Source organism: Euprymna scolopes, chromosome 10 (assembly GCF_053919585.1).
Source record: "Euprymna scolopes isolate OS-2025 chromosome 10, ASM5391958v1, whole genome shotgun sequence".
In the NCBI taxonomy this organism is placed as follows: Eukaryota; Metazoa; Mollusca; class Cephalopoda; order Sepiida; family Sepiolidae; genus Euprymna; species Euprymna scolopes.
In genome coordinates this window covers 132,348,256-132,371,339 of record NC_136491.1, presented here as the reverse complement: position 1 = coordinate 132,371,339, position 23,084 = coordinate 132,348,256, and the positions used below count along the sequence as shown (strand labels likewise).

Sequence of the window (23,084 nt, the reverse complement as noted above, 5' to 3'; positions counted from 1 at the left end):
TTTAATTATGAACTCATATAGGGAAGTATTTAGTATTACATCTATAAAACTAGTGAGTCTTTAAAAAAAAAAAAAAAAAATCGAGATATTGGACAGTAAATGGACCAAATCTCTACCAGCTTGTGTTTATGTGATCATTTGAACAACTGTTCCCCCATGAGAGTTTATTCTCACAACGTTTTCTCAGACATACTCTCCTACCTTCATTTGTATCTTGTTGAACTCAGAAATATTATGTTGAATAACACTCAAGATGAGAACAGTCGTCAAAGTAATCCAAATAAAATTATTCTCATCTCAAAATTTCAGAATCTTTACCAACTTAACTTGAACATTAATGGATGAACAGGCCAAGTTATACACATCTTCAATATACACTCCTTTTAACAAACACTAATTATTGCAATAGGGAGTGAGCTTATAATAGAAATTGGTTAGAACTGATGTACAAACAAATCGCCAAAGTAACTGACTTAATAAACAACATGTCTGCTTATACGTAATTGCACAAAATGTAACTGATTGCAAGGTAAATCATTTGCATAACCAGATATGGCTCACAAATGTGTCTACAACAGCTTGTTTGGGATAGTTTCCGATTTTATTATAGTAAGAAGCATCATGATCTTGAGCATGTGGTATAATGAAATAGGTGGTTGATTACTTTTAATGCATCTACAACCAATCACTGGAGTCACTGGAAAAATGATGGGATCCTATTGATCCAGTAGATATCTACCTGCTGATGCAATTCTCTACCTATATAAGAGCCAGGTATGTCTAAGGATGGAATATAGCTGCCACATCTGGGCAAGAGCTGCTAGAAAGGTCTTATCCTGCCTTGACAGAGTTCAGAATAGATTTCTTAGCCTAGTGGGGGATACCCTTTTCTCTTCCCTGCAACCTCTTTCTCACAAAAGAGACGTTGTGAGTCTGTTTTGTCATTATTTTCATGGCAAGTACTCGTCTAATCTCCAATCTATGGTCCCCCCTTGTCAAACATTCATGAGAAACACTCGTTTGGCTGTAAACACTATCAATAATTTCCCCCACTCTTTATCTATGCCTAAACCTAAACGTAGATTCCATGAACAAAGCTTTTTTCTTAGAACTGCACACCTGTGGAACTCTCTTCTGTTTACCTGCTTTTCAGTTGACTACAATATGGTAGTCTTCAAGTCCAATGTAAACAAGTTCTTGATGAGTCGTTTCCCTTAAATAACCCAATTTACCAAATTAACACTTCTAGCAATTACTATGATATCGCCCTTTTGACCAATGTACACTCTTTAATCCTTATCCCCGAGGTGGCCTCTGGGTCTTGATAAGTGGTGATTATATATATATATATATATATATATATATATATATATATATTTATAAAAACATGAGCCTTCCTCGGTGTGATACAATTTTTTTCCTTTTTCACTGTTCCGATCTTACAAAGTTGCCAAAGATCACATACATGTGTTCCAGTGTATTTCACTATGACTATGAGACATTAACAAAACGTTTCTTCAACAATACTGGAAGAAATCTGATCTTCAGCAATGCCATAAGATCTTGATATGAAAAAATAAAATATCAGTCAGCTTGACAAATGCTTATGGAGTTGAAAATTTTGATTTAAAAATACATTTATATGAAAAATATCCTAAAGCAAGTTAATTGATTTCTTAACAGATTTTTGAATTTCTCAATTTTTCTTTGTTTATTTCTAACAAGAAGCAGACTAGTGATTTTTTAAAAATTTATTAAGCAAAATTTGTAAAAGAAAAATGTGTAAAAATAAGGTGAAAATTAATATTTGATTCTCATTTCTTTTTATTAATGAAATCGTGTGAACACTTCCCACTTGTATGTATGTTTCATGCTCCAACATAACTTGCACATTATTCAATATATTTACTACAAGAGGTATTTGTTGAAATCCAAAATAAAAATGGAATAAGATAAAACACTTAAACTTTAAATATCATATTTTAAATAAAAATCATTACAAAATTAAATCAGAGTTGTAAGTTACAATGTCAGCAATAATCAAGATGCAGATTGAGAGCATGAAAAGTCCTCTGCCCAGTTTTAACAACTTAAGAGAATTCAAAGTTCATACAGCAAATAAGCTGCTTGATACATATACATAAATCCAACTAGTTATTTACAACTGCCCTTTTCTCTTTCTTCTGACACTGATAGCATATTTAATATAAATATATATAAAATATATCTGTACATCTGATCACTAATTTGAAGTAGATAAATTTTTATTTAAAAATATACATAGGTTTAGATGACTTAATAGATATAATAATCACCTAAAAATAAAAATTATTCAAGAATGAAACTCATTTTAAATTGAAAAATATAGTAGAAGAAGTTGTCTATCTCGAGTTTAAAAATATACAAGCAAATAAAATTTCAAAGATGACTTTATTACATTCAAGATAATGCTGGGTAGATATATAAAAACAAAAGTTGATATATCCAATGAAGTTGTGTAACATGGAGCAGGTCTTCAGAAACATTTAAGAATAGTTTAGAGTTAAGTTTTTCTCTTGAAAAACATGCAGCTAAGAATAAGAAAGCATTTTCCGGAAGGTAATGAATATCATAGAAAGAAACATTGATAACTCACCTATAATCTTGTGTGCTTTGCCTGCTTACATTTAGAGAAGAAACACGACTGTCAACAGGACTGTTTGGAAGAGAAAGATAAAACAAAGATAAATGATATACAATGAATTATAAGATCACAAGAGTTTAAATATGCTAAAACACTAACCAGGGACTGTGACATTGAGGGTGTAGTGTCAGAAAATATAAGTGTGAGAATACTGATCCTCAAATATTTCACAATATAATTTCTCTTTTAAATATTACTTTAGGGAAAATTCTATCAGATACGTCATGTTTCTAGTCTCAAACTTTTCTATTAATATTATTGGGACATGTGTTCTTTACAATTGTCTGCGATCTATTCCCTGCTTCTTTTGTTCCAGTTTGTTCAACTTGTTTTAATAGTTTTCATCAATTTGCCGTTTCGATAGATCATTGTAAGACAACTTCTTATTCCAGTAGCTTATTTCCGAAAACTGTAGGCTTGTGGGAACTTTATCTGTTGACCGTTTTCCTCATGCCTGTAATCTTGGTCTTTTCAAGAATCATTTTTTTCATTCTTGTTAGTTCATTGACTTCATGCTTTGTCTGGAGCAAGTTCCATAATAATAAAGTAAAACTTGCTGTTTTTTTTTTTTTTTGGAGTTTATGAATGTTGTGGAGTTAGTCTGACCGATTTCTAAAATTCCAAAGCATCTAAATCCAATTACTAATTTTAAAGTTTTCCAATATTCAAACTTTTGATTCTTTGGAGATAAAAAAACATAGACTTAGACTTCAACTATTAGACTAGCATTCTTACAATTGATACTCAAACTCCTTCCAAAACTTCAGATTTTCTCCAACTCCACAAACCTGGTAAGATCTCCAAAAAATACACTAACAATAGACGTAACAGATGAAAATAAAATCACTGGAAGCAAAAAGTGGAAGTCATGAAAAAGAATTATTGGAATATGAACACGTGAAAGAAACTATTGAACAAGCAAATTTAACCAATTTACATTATGCTTGATTACACTAATGTCATTAGTGATTGTCTGGCATAGTCAATGCCACGGATTAGTTGATTGTCTTAACTATTTGTTTACAATCAAGTGTTCCGAGGTTCATGTCAGCTTTGCTTCTTTCAGGAAAAACAACCATCCCATTTCCAACACAGGCACAGTAAGGTGACTGCACTTCACATGATGCAGATGGTTGTTGCCACTGAACAGTGTCCGATTAATTTATATTTCTATTTTGCTATAGAAAACTTACGACCAATCAAAATACAGAAAAATTTCTAAATTTCACAGTAATGGTTACATTTCCAACCAGTTTCCCTGACCAGCAAGAACAACACGCATCACTTCTAGATCTGTTTCTGACCACAGTTCTCGATGATTGTATAACAAATGCTGACAGCCCACTCGGGAACGCTGATCATGCAGTGATAATGGTCAAAATCGCCCTAAACTCTAGACCCAAAACTGAAGAGCCAGTGCTCAAAACGAGATATTATAAAAAGGCTGACTGGGAAGCCATCAGAGGTCTTATCAGAGATGCCCCATGGAGAAATATTTTTTCTCTTCCTGTTGAACAGTGCGCAAATGAGACCACTGAATGGATCAAAATGGCAATTGAAGCACATGTTTCCATGCGGAAATTTTATAGCAAACCCCACTCTCCCCAATGGTTTACTTCTACTTACGCAACTGCCATTGCTCTAAGGCAGTATGCATACCGCAGATTTAACTGACATAAGTTCAGTTCAAACAGACAGAAGTATATAGAAGCTAGAAGTAACGTGAAGAAAGAAGTAGCGACAGCTAAGAGAGAATTTACTGAAATCACTAAAAAATGCATTGAACCACAAAAATTAGGAACTCGTGACTTCTGGAAAATCTACAACAGTGTAGTAAATAATGGGCAATCAACTAGTAATACACATGGACGAAAAAAATGTTTTGGATAATTACAGATTTTAAGGTAGTTCTACTAAAATAGCCATATTTTTCAAACCAAAGCCCTTCAAGTCTTCAAGTTACTACTATTTTGTTCAGAAATGAATATACTTTCAAATGAATTAATAAATATGAATGTACATTATATATTTTAAGAGTTTTAAGCAAATAAAGTGATAAAAATGTGAACATCATAAAATGGCGTTTTCGGTAAGGTTTTATAATGACCCTCCCTGTTTTGTAAAGGCTCGTACCATGATTATATGAAGAATTTCGTTATGAAATTTGGAAACCAATCACAAGAAGTGTTAATCTTAATACTGTCAAGTGTCCGAAGTATTTTTGACCATTTCTTTTTTTGTTGTGTTAAAAATAAGACTTTAATATGACGAGTATCGAACATTTCGAAAAAAAATTTCATCGGACACCCACTAGTAAATAAATCATTCTTTTTACTATCTTTATCAATTAAAAGTATTATTCTATGTTGAGGAGGACCGCGGTAATTGATAATAATTTAAAAAGACCTACCCGAAAAAAATGTTTATTTTTCGAGTTTGGTCAAATTAAGTTAGTATTAGTAGCAGCAGCAGCACTGCAGCAGTTGTAGTATTAGTCATAGCACAGTATAAAAAACAACACGCGTTCTTTCATTTTTATTTACGAACGAATTAAGAAAAACATGAAAATATGAATATAAATCTTCTAATGTTTAATTAGAGCTATTTTGTTATCAGAATAACATTAGTTTAGAACTATTCGGTTTTCAGAATGTATAATAACAATCCCAACCAATTCGGCATTATGAATTTATTATAATTTCTCACATTTCTTGTCAAATTTAAAAACATGGTTAAAATAGCAAAGTAAACTTTTGTAGATATATAGCTTGCATGCACTTTTATTCATTGCATTAGTTTTGAACAGCGAATTAAAACAATGTTTTACTGCGAACAGCCACAAATGTTTTTTTCAAAGTCAAAAGATGTATGAAAATCTCGATTGTATTACTATACACATAGATTTGAAAAAGTTGTCAGAAAACAAATATATAACAAATAAATGTTATCAAAGGCAAGATAAGTTACTTTTTTACCTAACTGGATATGTTTTTAGTGTTTATATTTAATGTAACATGTTTATTCAGCTCGAAAAACAGTGTTTACCGATGTATTCGAAAATTTAAAATGGCGGTCGACTCTTTCTTTGAGGCGGTAAGTTTGGGAAAATGAGTTATAAATAAAAAAACACACAAAATACTGTTAGAAACTCACTCAATATATGTTACCGTGACATAGGCGGATATATATTCGGCAGGTTTTTAACAGTATTTTGTCTAGTTTTTTTATTTTTAACTCATTTTCCCAAACTTACCATGTGAAAGAGATAGTCGGCCGCCATTTTTAACTTTCCAATACATCGGTAAGTACTGTATGTTTTTTGAGCTGAATAAACATGTTACATTAAATAAAAACATGCTTTGCATAACATTTATTTGTTATAATTTTATTTTTTTTATTTTTTTATTATTTTTTGGACAACTTTTTCGTACCTCTATGGCAAGTAATACAAACGCACAAATAGTGTTGACTGTTGAGCATTTCCTGAGAACAAGAAAAATGTCAGTTAGTTGACACTTAAATATTTGAAGTCTTGATAATGACTTAAAAATAAATAGTAAAACAAAATACTGTTAGCAACCCACCTACTAAAGTTATGTGTGGCAAGTCTCCTCCTAATAACACTAAGTTCGAGTGACCCCCCCCCCCAACAAAATACCTTTGTAAGCCACATACAAGCGTCTAAAACAAACAAAAAATAGATCCTTCCTTAAAGAAAAATGCACATAAAAAATAAATTGATTAACTGTCCTAAAATGCTGGAAATGGTGAATTATTTTACATTAAATTTTTGTGAAACTAACCGCCCCCCCCCTCTAATATTGTTTTTGTTTCTGTCAAGTCTTCAGTATGTTCACACATAATTTTCCTTAGCCCTACAATTAATTCAAAGTCCGAATGGCAACCCTCCCCATATTCTCATTGCATAGAAACCCTCTTAAAACCACACATAATCGTCTTTAAAAAAATAAAACAAAAAACATACAGGATTTATCTCCCATAAAAAACCCAGTTAACTGCCCTAAAATGCTAGAATGACCTGTAATGGGGAATTATTTTACATTAAATTCTAAAATAATTTGTTTATCTTTCATTAAAGTTTTTCATGGCATTTCATAATTGCCTAAAAAGGTAGAATCACATTTTGGAGGGGTTGTCAGAAGGGGTTGGGTGGGGTTAAACAGAAGGTGTTAATCTACAATAATACCAAAGAAATATTGCGATATATTCATTTTTAAATGGTCCTACGTTTAGATTTAAGTTTTTTGTACATAAAGCACATTACAATTCAACTTTGAGTTCTCCAACTTCTTTTCTGTTTATGGATACATGACATTTTTAAGGAATTGCAGCATATTTATGCACATTTACTGCAGATTATTTGGAAATCATGAACTTTGAGAGATTTTCAGTCGCATATTCTGATTCCTTGTACAAAAATACACTTATATGGTAAATTCCACTGCTTAGTCTTATGTTTTAACAAAGATATGACATTTTTACTGAAAAAGTAGTGTAAAAAATGTGACAAAACGTATATGGTCGTAAAGAGGAGAAAATATCCAAACGTGTGAGGCACAAAAATAGTCATAACTTCCTTAATTTTAATCAGATTTTTAAAATTTAGAGATTCTTTCTTAGCTCATCAAACTCTTTCTATGTATACCAATATTGAAATATTTTAAGCCATTTCAATTTTTTCATGTGTATTGCTAAATCAACAATTCCTCCACTAACCAACAATCACGAGGTTGTTTGCTCAGCAACCGACAAGACTAATATGCTTGCCAGTCGGTTTGCCTCCAACTCCACACTGGACCCTTCCAACCACCCCCTGCCTGACTTTCCTTTGCAGACAGACACCACGCTAGACAATCTAAAAATCACCCCTGCTCAAGTGCATGCTATCATAAAAAACCTTGACACTTCAAAAGCATGTGGACCCGATCTCATCCCAGCTGTGCTATTAAAAAAGTGCTCAGCCGAAGTAGCTCCTCTTCAAACTCTACAGCAAATGCCTTAATGAATCTTGCTTTCCGGGCTGTTGGAAAACTGCTTCTGTGGTACCAGTATTCAAGAAGTCTGGTGAAAGAACTGACCCATCAAATTATCGCCCCATTAGCCTCCTCCCACTTTTCGCCAAAATATTTGAGACCATAATTAACCATGCTCTAGTCCATCACCTTACAAATGCTAAACTTCTGACTGATAAACAATAGGGATTTAGACAAGCTCGTTCCACAGCAGACATCCTCACTGTAACCTCTGAACGTATATACCATTCACTGGAAAAAGCGGGAGAGGGCAGAGCAGTAGCTCTAGATATATCTAAAGCTTTTGACAGGGTATGGCATGAGGGTTTCCTCAGGAAAATTAGATCAGTCGGTATCACTGGTAGAATACTTAACATAATTAAATCCTTCTTAGAGAAAAGAAAAATCCAGGTTGTCCTCGACGATCGTAGATCTAAACAATATGATATAAATGCGGGAGTGCCTCAGGAGTCTATCCTTGGACCTCTATTGTTCCTAATATTTATTAATGACCTCCCCGACAAAACTGCCTCTGAGATGGGTAAATATACTGATGACACTACACTCTATAACAGGCATGACAGGAAAACAAATGAACATATATCTAAAGAAATGGCAAAAACACTAGAGGATGACCTCAAATCTGTAGTGGAATGGGGACAAAAATGGATGGTCACATTCAATGCTGCCAAGACTAAACTGGTTTCCTTCAATAATTACAAGAAACCTTCTCTGCCACCAATAGCAATGGCCAGTGACTATCTGAGAGTACATCTTTCAAACTGCTTCGCCTAACGTTCACAGGAAACATGAGTTGGAACAATTACATTGAAAGCATTGCTAGAGCCGCTGCGAAGAAGGTAGGCTTTCTCAACTGTGCTAGAAAACTACTAACACCTGAAAGTATCCTGCACCTCTATAAGGCCACCATTCGCCCATGTATGGAGTATTGCTGTCACATTTGGGCTGGTGCATCTGCTACTAGTCTCTCGCTCCTAGACAAGGTTCGAAAGAGTCGCCAATCTGATAGGCCCTGAACTGGCATCTAAGTTTCAGCCTCTGTCCCATCGACAAAATGTTGCATCCCTCTGCCTGTTCTACAAGTATTTTAATGGTGAATGCTCTGGCGAACTGCAAACACTTGTGCCCCCACGACGTAGACACCCTCGACAAACCCGACAGGCAGCTAAATCCCACCCCCACACAGTGAGCCTTCTACTCCTGTAGTTTCTTCCCCAGAACCGCTAGACTCTTGAATTCCATTCCAGGTCCCTGCTTCCCCAACTGTACTGACATGCAGAAGTTCAAGTGTAACGTGAACCGACATCTTGCTACCCAAATCCCAACATAGTACCCCAGTAGTTGTTGCCCCTGATAGTAGCCCCCTACACCAAAGTGGCAATGTGCTTTGTTTGGGGTGAAAATGTAATTAAAAAAAAAAAAAAAAAAGTAAACATGTTAAATCTAATTTCTAGATTTTGGGAAGCAAAATAATCCCAGTTTCTGATTTCATAAGAATCTCTTGGTTTTTTTAAGCCACTTTTTGTTTAAAAAAATATGGGTTAACTCATTCAATTATAATGGTAGATAATATGTACTAATACTTTGGTTTACAACCGGATCAAGCTGATAATGTTAGCAGTGTTGCATTGTGGCTAGTTTTATTTTTGTTATCTGCAACCACATGTGCGTTTCCATCATTTTTAATTAAAATGGATACAGAATAATGTTGTTATAAAATTACAGATAAGAATTCACTGTTCAGTTGTTTATTAAAACCCTAGTAAGGGAAGTCTAATTCATAAATCATGGTACTAAATCACCATTAGTATATAACCACACTTATTCATACAAGTGATGGGATCATATTTTACAGTATTCATGAGGTTTGCTCCAGTTGAAATCTACTTGAGATACATGTGTTGGACTACATACTTCTTGGTCATGATGTCACTATCACATAAGATCCTCCCTACATACTTATTCAATACTGAACAGGATTAGACAAATGATGAAATGTGAAACTTAAAAATATGAAACTAAACAGATGTTAAATATGTGTAACAGTTTTATATCAAAACTTCTATCTCTCCCTCTCTCTCTCCAGCTGTCTCTTTATCTTTCTCTCCTCCATTTTTCTGTCCTTCTCCTTAACCCCTTCTTTATTTTCTGCCAAACCCATTCCTCGCTTGCTTCAATGTGCTTAAAAACTATAATAATGTAATTTATATATTGGAGCTATCTCTTAAATGTAATACTGCAATCTTATATTTATTGTTCTACTGCCTAGTAGAACAAAACACTGACATTCTTGATTTTGAGTAATTTCATTCCCCCACCCCACAAGCTTTCACAATATAAAGAGAAGTTATGTTGATAATGACAATAATCTAATATGCAACAGGATTATAGATGAACAATGAAATATGAATCTAAAAGGAGATCTGCCTTTCAAAATTTCCAGATGTGTTCTTACATTTTAAAGAAAGGATTTTGTTCCATTAGCTAAGCATGTGTGTAGCAATATCAGACTTCTTATGTATAAAAAAGTTTAAAAAATAGAAAATTCTATGCAAAGTTAATTTAAGAAAATAGAATTTTCCATTAGAGGTTATGTTAGGAGGAAGTATGTGGTAGAAAAACTAGAGATGTAAAGTTGGGCGTCAATGTGATCAGACATTATTTTCTAGGTCTTTACCATGTTAAGATTGGAAAGAGAAGATGCAATTCATCTGAATGTAAATTACTGTAGGTAGTAAATGGAATCACAGAAAAAATAATGGAGTTATTTGTTTTTCATAATATTTAGTTTGGTTGTTTAACAGCATATCAACCCTTTTTGGGTTATTTTATGCTGAATCTGCTAATTTTGGAAAACGATTTATGCTTCAAGTTCTTTATATTTTCAAGTATTTATTCATAGTGTTTAGTTTGATTGTTTTGTAGAGGAAAATTGTTTTTGTTTTTAATTTTGCAAAATATGGATATGGACCTAATATTTATTTAGCTTTGAGAGAGTGGGTTTAAGAAAGCACATGTGAGAGAGAGATAGAAAGAAATATCTTTACCTGTCATTAATGAATGACTGTGGCCTGCTGTTGGGCCGGCTATTATAATACAAGGGTTCTGAGTCAGTGTCGCTTCTGCCAGGATAATACATGCCACCATCTTGATAATAGTCTGGTTCTCGCTCGTATCCCCGATCAAAGGATTCGTTATTGAAAAATTCTTTACTGTCCTCGTGCTGCAGCCGAAATTGGTGTTCTCCTCGAAACTGATGAGCGGAACTGTTATGATGGTGTTGCACTGGGAAGTTGACGTCGCTTGTATAGTCACTGTCTTCTGACATACCAGCTGAAACAAATAAAAAGACATGACAAGATATCTCCCAGAATGTATTGTTCTATCAAACACTTGCAAGAAAATAGAAAGAATGCATCAGATATTTATGCTGTTTGCTTGAAGCATTGTCCTGAGTATATATAATGGTAATTTCTACAAAGTCATACAATGTACAGGCGTAACAGATAGATACAAATGGAAGAAAATTAAGGTATAATGATTGAGTAAGCTATGAAGATTCACCTTTTATAGTTTTATTCATTTTAGTTAAACAGACAAGATGATCAATGGCCATTCATGAAACAATGAAAAGAAGCGACTATAAAAAAAAGAGACCTCGTATAAACATTTTGCACATATGAAGGACGCATTTCTTGTTTATTTGTGATTGAAAATGTTATACTGTTCTTATTTTTTATGTTATTCTCATAACATTTTGATTGATGTAGCCTCTAACTTTTTTCAGACGTGTCTTCGCTAACTCACAAAGTGCAATGTTGAACTTGGAAATCTGTACAGAATTTTTAATAGAACCCTATATTTAATCTGTAAGGGTAGTTTGCTCTTGTTCTGTCAACCATTAAGTAATTCTTAATTGTATTCTTAATGTTGATTGTTCATACTGAGTATTGAATCATCAACCACCAGAATAAGGTCACTAATTATTGCTTAGTACTTTTATCTGTTGTGCCACAGGTCCTTCTATATGAGTCTTCTAAAGGTTGAAGGCAAGGATATTTTTTCCTCAGCACCGAAGTCAATAGAATACTATAAAATCAACCTATAATCTTAAATGCTTACATTTCATAATGTTTATATCCTCCAAAACTTTTGAAATTCCAATAAATAAAACATTTGTAGAATGTCTATGAGTTCCTCAAGTTACCAAAGAATCATTCTATTTTTTTTTTTAATTGCATGAATGTTAAATGAATTCAGGTAAGTGGGAAATAATAAGTTCAAGTAAACATATCCCTACTAATGTCTTTGTTTTTATCCAACCACTGAAACCTAAGGGGTTACTGTTATGGGGGATCAGATTTATAAGAGAGAGGTAACCTAAGTGGACAGAAAAACCTTTGTTTATATTACATTTAAATTTCTGGATGTTGATGCTCAGAAAAACAGGGAGCAAGGAAGGAATTCATGTGTAACTGATCAGAGCAAAGAAACTACTAAAGTAAAAAACCTCTAAAGTGAAGGAGTGAGATTTTGTAACTAGTTGGGTGCATCGGCAGTATTTATGTTGAAGGGATACAAGCGCAGTCAGTTTTTTGGTGCACATTTCCTGAAAGTACTTGTAAAACAAGCACAAAGATGTAGCAATGTGACAGACTGGAACTTGACAGGTCATGTATTCTATTAAGTTGGAGGCTCTTTTCTACACTCTGTCCAAGAGGCAGGCGCTAGTAGCTGGTGCACTACATATATATTGCAACAATACTGCATGCATAAGCAAATGAGGGTTTCATAAAAACAGAGAATACTGGAAGATGCAAAAAAGTTTCCTAGCCCGGCAAGAGAGCCTACCCTTTTTTGCAGCAGACTTGGTAGTATCTTCTGTCTTGCCTGTCTTTTTACAAAAGTTGTTATTTACCTGCCTCCCCATGAAAGGAAGTGGCCGTGTAACATCAAATAGTTTATGGTGTATTTAGCTATTACTTAACTCCACATGGATATATATTGTCAGTAACTATTCTGCAGAAAACAACAACAAGCAAGGAAGATTACTCTAAGAACTTAACACAAAAGTCTTATCTTAAAGGAAAGGGAAAGGGAGACAACTTAATGTCATGTTGAAGCTTGAAATAGCATTTTTACCATTAAATATGCAAACTGAATGAGCCTATCTGAAGAACAGATCCATTTTGTCCTTTTTAAGGATTTCCTAGTAGAATAGGAACACTGGTTTCAATTTGTGTTTATTGATGAAGCCACCCCACTTGAAAGCTTTACTGGTTATATTAATAACACACCACTACTCTCACTCTTAGAAAGGATCCAAAACAGTTTCAAATCTAATAGGTCCCATAGTGTCTGCCAAGCTCTGACAACTCACAGCAATGATGTATCCTTGTGCCTGTTTTACAAGTAATGTAATTGAATGTGCTCTGACCTTGGCGTATATATCCCAACTAACCTAGCAAGCAGCAAAATCCTTTATTGTTGAGGTCTCTAGATGCAAAAAAGCCTTTCACTTTAATAGAGTCTTCCCTTGGAGTGCTACATTTTAGAATTTCATTCCTTGTTTCCTGCTTCCCTGACTGTACTAACCAGCTGAGGTTTAAATGTTTCACCTCCCTAGAATCCCTTGTAAGACACAATCAGCAGCCTTTTATGCTCCAGGTAACAATATGCTTTGTTTAGAGTAAAAAAAAAAAAAATGATTTTTGTTTTTAAATGGATTTACAATTTAAAACAACAATAAACCTTTTACAAGCATTTCTCCCTAGAAAAAAAAAAAAAAAAAAAAAAAAAAAAAAAAAATCAATATTTTTGTAGACAAGAGTGAAGATTTGCAAAAATGATTTAATATTTTTTCAAAATAATTTTGATTGACTAATTATTTTTGGAATATTCCAAAAGAGGCTGATATTTATTTTTCAAGGTGTTTTTTTATATAAATAAAACATATATATATAAAATGACTTTTTAAAAATTTACAATGAATTTTTAAAAATCTTTTTTCATTATTTACATCAGTAATAAAAATTTGTTTGTTCCAGATCACCTTTAGATTATAACAAATATAATTCATTAAGTCCGACATTATGTTTCTCATTAGCATGCACAGTGAATAATCAAGATTTTAGAGTAACAATCTGTACTTAAAGGCTTGCTGTGCCTGAAATAATTATTTTGTGTATCTATGTTAGGGGTTGTTAGTATATATATATATATATATATATATATATATATATAAACATTTATATGTAATTTAAGTACTTATGATAGGAATGACATAAATAACAGTCTTATATGAAAGCAATAAATGTAGCTATTTTTTTCTTGAAGATACCACATTAAAAGGAATAGACACACAAGTATATACTCAATGAGTAAATACTTGTGCCTATTCCTTTTAATGTGGTATCTTCAAAATTATATATATATGTATATATACACATATACAAAGAGTTATGAAAATGTATTTATGACAATTAAGCTACACAGAGGTTAACGCATTTCATTTCTTTAGAGAATGGTCATGCTAAAATACTGAATGAAATGCAGAAGCCTCTGTGTAGCTTAATTGCCACGGGTGTTTCTTGTGAAAGTTTGGCGAGGGGGAGCATAGATTGGAGCTCAGCTGAACACTTGGCATGAAAATAACGATAAACAAAAGACAAATTCGCAACATCTCTTCTGTGAGAAAGTGGTTGCAGGAAAGAGAAAAGAACATCCCCTACGAAGCTACGAAGTCTATTTTGAACTCTATCAAGGCAGGCTAAGTCCTTTCTAGCAGCTCCTGCCCAAACGTGGCAACAGTACTCCATCCTTGGATGTACCTGGCTCTTATATAGATAGATATTTATAGTAATAATGCAAATTTTAAAATAATTTTTTATAGTTGAGCTAAATTTTAATCTGCAAATTGATTTTCTTAAGATGGTTTTTTTAACATTATCAAGCATATGCGTGCACACTCACACACACACATAAGTGATAAAAAATTTATTTCGTTTTCTTTTGTTGAACTGCACTTTCCATTTTTTTCTGCTTGCCAGGAAGCTTTACAAATAGCTAAAATTTTATTCATAAACTGATTCCTTACGATATTCTAGGATATTTTTCAGATCACTCATTTTATTATTTGATTTTTTTAACCTCACTCTAATCCAACCACACTTCGGATTGCAGATTCTTCCATTTGGACAAAATGAAACATGATTTATCTTCATTTATTGCTTGATCCTTTATTTTGACACTTTAATTTTTATTTAATTCAATGGAAGATGCATTTATATATATATATATATATATATATATATATATATATGAGAGAGTAAGAGTGTGAGAGAGAGTCAGATATACAGAGAAAATAAACTAAATAAAAGAACATGAAAAAGAAATAGAACAAAAACAAAATGAAATTTAAAAAAAAATGACAAATATAAAACAAGAAACTGAAATATGAGGCAAAAAAAAGCATTTTCAAAGATCATGAGAAAAAGGAAGCAAACAGAATTTGTTTTTTTAACTTAACATTTTTTGTTTTTAAGGTAAAAAAAAACATTAATTCTATTTGTTTAAATGAAATTTTTACTCAGAAAGAATAGTGCAAAGAGATGTGACATGATTGAACAGGTGACCACTAGTCTTTGTGAGTGTGAAATGCTTCACAAAATAGTAAGAATTGATCAACAACAAAGAACAGTGTTGAAAAGTTGAAAGCTAAAAACTATCTTTTCAATACAAAAATGATTTTAAGTGTAATTATGTTGAAAAATAGAAAAAAACTGTACATCAAATAGAACACCGGACTAAAAGGACATGCAGAGCTTATTAGACATTTGATGGGCAAGTTTCTGCAGAGGAAATAACATTTTTGCTTTATTCTAGAATTTAGTTCAATGTTTGATGACTATCAGGGCCTTTGTCCTGGCACTGACAGGAAAATTTGGGAACCAAAGGTTACTATTAATTTCAAATCTTTTTAAGAAATGTTGAATCAAATAAATGTTTCTTTTTAACTCTTAAATTTTTAATAAGAGGCTGAGAACCAAAGTTTAAGTGCTTGTTAATTCATAAAAAAATCTTTTGTAGAGGATGCATGAATTTGTCCAATAGATCTAAATATAAATGCAAACAAGGCAGATATTTATTGAAGCAGAGTAAATGTTGAAAAAATGTATGGGAGCACAAAGGTGAAATGATCTTAGCTGTTGATCGTATGTAAAATGTATATTTAAGTTAAATTTAAAATGAAAACTATGAAATGATCAGCAATTACTTTAAGATAAATGATTATTGAGGAAATAATTCTTCATGCATTTATGTTATGTAAAGAAATATGAAAGATTATTATGGAAATGTCCTCCTGTATGATTTTCAACTGGTAATTATGGAAGGAAATATAAAATTCGCATATGGTAAATTGGGTAGCTGGAAGAGGACTCGAAAGTGAAAGAATCTTATCTACTTTTAGAACCTATGTGGATGTTTGTCGATCAGAAGGAGAACCATCTGATCATCCTAGGGGATGATGGATGACACATGCGGAATTGTGAAGCAACTGATGCACAATCCTTAACCACTCCTTTCCTGAGTTACTACTACTGGATCCCAATGACAAGGAGAAGTTTAGGATGACCAGAGACAATACAAAGATCAATGGAGAGTAGATACAGCACTTCGTATTCTCAAATGGTCACCCATTTAGCACTGACCAGGTAACTGATGCTTAACTTCAGTCATCTAATGAGAACTGAAGTGTCAACATGATTATGTCGTATATGACTTATGATAAGCAAGAGGAAAACTGAAGTGTGGATTAAATATAAAAAATCTGAAAACTAATAGAAATGAACATCTTTCTTTTTCAAAACACAAGCATGTTGAAACTGAATGATGAAACAGATTGTTTTATTTATCTTTTGTTTATTAACTTATTATTGATAGAAGTTTCCCTTTATATTTATATTATTTCATACAAGAGTTAGTTAACCTTTTGTATGCCATGCACCATTTTTTTTTTTTTTTTTTTTTTTTACACCCTTTCTCCCAAAAGACATGTTGAGCAGAGTTCAATTTAAATACCCCACACAAACTTTATTTCATTTTAGTTCTTTAAAGTATGGAGATCTGGGCATATCAGCCAGTTATATAATCATTTTACACAGAGTGAAGTATCTATGTATGTTTCTTTTATTAGAGGAAATTAAAAAAAAAAATACACAAAATTGCAGTTCACTGCTTTATTTATTAATCATGAGCCAGTATTTTTATAGATTTAAGAAATATGGTTTAATACATTATTTTTTTTCTATTTGCTCCAATGAAGAAATTTTTTTTTAAAACTGTCTTAAATAGAAAAGAAAAACGTAGCAGGGATTACTGAACAAAGCATGGAGTTGATATTTTTTGCAATTTAGTTTGCAATAATTATAATCATAATTATATATAGACTTGAAAGTTTTCAACCTTTAAAACTATATAAAAAAACTTTATCAAGTCTTTCAGTGGAAAACTACTTTGTAAGTCAATCTCTTGCAATCATTATTTATATTACTTTGAAGCTTTTTTTTTTTTTTAACAAAATATTAACTGTCTCTAATGAGTTGTCTGGTGTTTGTACATCATTCAATGAAACAAGGGTGAGATAAAATAAAATATTATGAAAAAAAAATACATATGTATGATATAAATGATTTTTGTGTAAAAGATATATTTATTTAATTATTTGCATATTAGTTTATGTTATACCACTGGTTTTGTGCCACAGAACTTATCAATAACATCTTCAATTAGTCTTCAAATAAAAGCTTTTTAGTGTTCTGGTGTAAAGAATGAATATCAATAAAACTTACTGTCTGTTTAAAACGATGGTAACTAGCTGACAATTATATAGTGAGAGTGGTTATAATTTGGAAGATGTCTTTATGAATACTCTTATAAAAATGTTTTTTTAACCAAAGCACACAAATCTAGGAGAACAGAAAAAAACAAAAAAAACATGTAAACTAAAGAACCAAAAATAACAAGCACAGAAGCCCCCCTCCCCCCCAAAAAAAACATACATGACTTAATAGCTGTTTTAGACAGTATAGTTCTTGGTGGTCTTTCTCCCTTGTGTGGGTAATATTTTATTGGGTATACTTAAAAATAAATTCAACAATAATATCCACTAATGTTTATAGTTGACTAGTTTATATAAAAGACATAACACTGGTTTATTTTCTTGCTTTTCTTTTACTTTTATTGGAGTTAAGTAGTGTTATAAATATTGGGTAATTGTGATGGTGACAGTGATTGAGTGGTTGACGACATAGTTAAAACCTGGGTGTTCCAAGTTTGAATTTAGTTCATTCCACAGAAACATTATGAAACAACTCCTGCACGAGTTGTTGAAGGAAAGAATTCCAGAAAAATTTTAAGATCAAAATAAAATTAAATTAAAAAATATTTGCACTTATGGCTTTAAAGGTTTTATTTGCAAATATGTGAGTTTTGAACCAAAGAATGACAGTTATATATATGACAGTGAAAACTTTCAGGTTCTTATATGTAAGACTAATTAAAAAAAAAATACACAGCAGGACTAAATATGAAAAGTGATCAAAAGTAAAATCTGTATTTTAAAATGCAGATTAATAAACGTCCCAAGGCATTAACAAAACTAATTTTTCAGATAGATTACGTTACAAAAATTTCAAGGAATCAAGGAAATTTTAAACATATATATATATATATATATATATATATATATATATATATATATATGAGAGAGAGAGAGAGATAGATGCATATTTTACTAGTGCGCTAATCTACTAGTTATCATTACTGGTTCCCATATTGTATTTTATTTTATTCTATGTCTGTTTACCACCAAACTGTTTTTACATGAACAGTTTCTTTAAGATGTCTTATTCTTCATTGTTTTTCTGTATAATTTTACTTCATCATACTAGTTTTCCTTTTATTATCCATATTTGGTCAATTACAAATTCTGCTCGAAAAGAAGCAATTAAAACAAAATTACATTGATCAAAATGTTGTGAACATAACCAAGATGAGGATAGTCGTCTGAATAATCCATCACCAAAATAAAAATAATCAAGCCTCATCTAAAAAATCTCAAAGTTAAATCCTTAATGATGGAATATACAAAAGGTGGATGGGTAGGAATAAATTTGTGTTGAAATACAAACAGAATACAAACAGCAGGCAAGCAGGCACCAAAACAATAAGACTAATACAATGGCAGTCACTAGGATTTAAAAAAAAACTAATGATGTTATATGATCGTTTAAATGAATATTTGGAAAATACACAGGGAATCATAATATGAACATAGGTGTTTTAGGTGGGTGGTGGTTAGGTGTAAGAGACACTGAGGTAATCTTACTTGGTAAAGGACGACCAACAACATCCTTCAAAGAGTTGATCAGATTATGTTGGCCCATATGCTCATCACTGTTAAGTGATGAATCGAGCCCTTGATCAGCAGATACAGGTGAAACTGGAAAAAGTAAACACTCCATAGATAAAATGAGTCACAACCAGTTTTTCAAGGAGAAGTCAGAGGAATCTAGGAAACTCAAACGTTTTGGGAGAATGAAGATGCAATTGAAACATGTTCAAAATGCTTTGGACTTCTTTTAAGCCAATCTTTTAAATTGGTTTTTATTATTGAGAAAATGTTTTTATCCAACCATTTTTTTTTTCTAATATTAAATTTAAACTGATGTTTAAATTTGAGAAAACTGATACTTTATTTTTTATAAAAATACAAAAGCAAGACAATGTAATATGTTAAAGCATCTAACAAGATTTAGTTTAAAAGAAAAAAAGGTCACATGATAAAATGCAACCATTATTCTTATTTGTTTTCAATAGTTTATTTTATTTCATTAATGGATCAGCACTTATTAAGGTCAAAAGCCACTCAAGGATACGGGTTAATGAGACCAAATGATTGTTGTGATATGAAGAACGTTATGATAGGATTTACAATGATTTTTGGGATGAATCCAGTTTGAATACTTGTGGAGAAAATTCATAATCCGAATCTGTTGACACTGGATTTGAAGACTATCATGTTGCAAGCTGCAGGGAAGCAATCAAATGGCAATATGTCTCACAGACCAGAAGCGCTTGCAAAGAACCTCTGTGAAAATTCCATCTGATGCTAGGCACATGAAGTGAATGAAGAAAGCAAAGTTTTTTTTTCATTGTGGTAGTGGAACAAGTTTTTGCTATGAATGTGTTGCAAGAAGGAATTAGAATTGGAGCTCAGTCAAGTATTTTTAATAAAAATAACAGAGTAGAGAGAGACTAACAACAACTCTTCTGTGAGAAAGGAGCTGTTAAGGAGCAAAAGAGATCAACTCGCCAATAATTTTCAGAGTTCATTTTGAACTCTGACTAGACAATGAAGAATGCTCTGACTGGTGCCTTCCCAAATGTGGCAGAAATACTCCATCTCATATGTAGAGGAGTACATCATTAGTCACATATTGTCTAGAGTGGTAGAATGAGTCAACCATTTTTCGGCAACCTTAGCAACAGATTTGATGTAATCTTCCATCTTAAATTTAGAGTGAATGTCAGTTTAAAGGGCTTATCAAAACAAGGAATTTCCTCATGGAGAGCCATCCATTTCAAGTGGAGCAAAGTAGATATCCAAGTATATCGTGATGGGTTTTAGAGATGTTAACAAAACAAGCGGCATTCCAAAAGAGGAAATGTCAAGAGAATATTGAATTCACAAACAGTGTTCAATCCATGAATATCTACGGCAGGGAAGATTGTGATTTTAAGTTCTTACAAAGAGGTGTCAAGGTCTTCCTACATTAAGGTGATTGTTATTGTAAACTGTTCAACCATCTGGTACTGATGAGGCTAGACATTGCTTAAGTTCAGTGATCTAATGAGAACTGCTGTATGAACATGATTATGCCATATATTTAGAGGTATTAAAAGTAATAATCATTTTTTATCGACATTTCACTATTTGCTCCAGATCCAAAGATAAGTGTTGCCATAGATAGTTGTCATAGTCATCTTCATGTCAACAAGTGGCCTCAGAATATGATTTGGAAGATCATTAATGAATGATTGAATCAACTATTTAGTGGTTATCATTAAACATGTCCCCAAATATTTTCAGTTGAATATTAGTATCTTTAGCTGCGAATATCACCAAAGATTTTCATTTTTGTTTAATATAGAAAAAAAAATTACTAAATACAAAAAACATTGCTGTAGATCTGTTTTGTTTAATAATAAACAAAGAGGTACTTATGCAAAATAAGGACCGTGCTATTGTCAGAATTTGAGGAACAGTTTATGTAAAACACAGAAACCTAAAGAAACATTGATCCAATGAAACTAATATCATTTAAGCATCATTGGTTTATTATATTATAAAGAATTAAATATTTAGTTTGATTTGAGCAAGAAAATCAGAAAAAAAAACCTCCAAAATATTTTGTTTGCTATCGGTTATTTTATTAAAAAAATAACTATGTAATTTATCTTATGAGTGTTCTTTCTTGATTTAAATTTCCTTAAAGTTTCATAAAAATTGTCCAATAATTATTCATTGTATTTTCTTCATAACATTTTTTTTTAAATATTTTTTTTTCATTTTTTCTGTCAATTTTTCATTGAATTATCTTTATAATAATAGAAATAACATTTTTCATTGAAAAAATAGCAATTGTGAAAAAAAAGTTATGAAACTATGTTACAGCACCTTTTGGCATTCTATGTAAAATTTTGAATGATAGCACAATCCTTATTCTACATAAGTACCAAAAAATAAAAGGAAAAAGGAAAATAATTTTAAGTTTGAAATTTGTGATTCATGAAAAATTTGGTATCTTATTTTTTTTTTGCCTGACAAGGCTTATTGTGTGCTTTGATGAATAACATCTCAGAAGGGCAAAATATTTATTAGAACAGATAGATTTAGCAAAAAGAAATTTACACAAAGAGAAAATAAAATAAAAGCAGTGTAAAAAATGAAAACATAATATATATTATGTAAGTGCTTGTTAATTATGCAAAAAAAAAAAGCAAATATGCACCAATTTACACACAGTTGGAGATAGCTTAGCAGAAACAAAGTCCTCACAACAAAAACAAATTTAACTATAAGGACAAAGTTTAAAATATCAAATACAAAACATTTGAAATATTTATATCAGCATTAATAAACTTAAGTAGGATGAAAAAATTCAGAAAAAGTATGAAATATTTTTTGGTGCCTCTTTGCTAACTACATTAAATACAATTCTATAATAAGTAATTGATTGGTTTTGCAGCAGGTAGTCTCCATTCAGCGTCAAGAGATAATAGATAACCACCGTAAGAGTGCCTACGCAGGGAGTCTATTGTGAAGCAAAGGTTGTGCAATCTCCGACCACACCATTTCTTGAAAACTGACAATGTTCGAGTCAAGGAGACGCCCAGTATGACCAAAAATAATGCGGAAATAAGCAGAGAGCCCGCCCATATACAGCAGCTGGTATTTCCAAATAGTCACTGACTTAGTATCAGCCAGGCGTAATATTGCTTAACTTTTGTAATCTAATGGGAACTGGAATGTCAACAAAATTATGCTATAATAACTAGGTGGATGTATGAAAAGGACAAACAAGTACCAATCTGTGTAGGTAGCCATATCGAGCATAACTTGTATGGACATAGAAAGTGACTGTCACCTCAACAGAAATTATTAAGGTGCTTGTCCAGAATTACATCCACCCCCAACTAATATAAAACAAAAATAAAGAAAAATCTATATGACATAACTACCCATGATATAAAATAAATATTGTATACAAAAATCCACGTAAATTGATCACATAGTTTAACTTTTATAAAAAACATATTTTTAGCTAATTTGAATTTTTCTATGCTCGCCCTTCCCCATGTTAAGAATGGCTTTTTAAACAGTTTCAAGATACAGAGAGAGAACTAAAAAATAATTCATACTTACTAGATTTATGTTGCGATATTTATTAATTCCCTATTAATCACTTAAAAACGACTTTCTTGATAATAAAACTAGTTAATTTATATGATTTTTGGAATATGATATTTTCATTTTGTCACAGATACAGATTTTTCTTCATTTTTGTTTTTATATAGGGAGGGGGGACTTTGAACAAGCACTAATATTTGGTAGTGAGGAGACAACTGCCTGGACAAGAACCAATATTTCCGTACACAGAATAACAATTTTATGTAGCATAAAACTTGAATCATATTCACTGTAGTTAGAGAATTGTTAGACCAAGCAGCAGCAAATTTTTCTATGGATAATGAATTTTTTTAAGATTGGACTAGAAAAGATA

General features: G+C 31.9%; 1 protein-coding gene across 1 annotated transcript in view; it reads right to left on the bottom strand.

Annotated features, from left to right (window-relative positions):
* LOC145286274 (protein unc-13 homolog B-like) overlaps window positions 1–23,084 on the bottom strand; it is a 597,427-nt gene that overhangs the window by 289,498 nt on the left and 284,845 nt on the right. The window contains exons 14-15 of the mRNA XM_080135112.1: window positions 10,785–11,070; window positions 2,636–2,695 (exon numbers count right to left, since the gene is read on the bottom strand). Of these exons, the coding sequence (XP_079991238.1) occupies window positions 2,636–2,695; window positions 10,785–11,070 (346 nt within the window). The remainder of the gene's footprint in view (window positions 1–2,635; window positions 2,696–10,784; window positions 11,071–23,084) is intronic.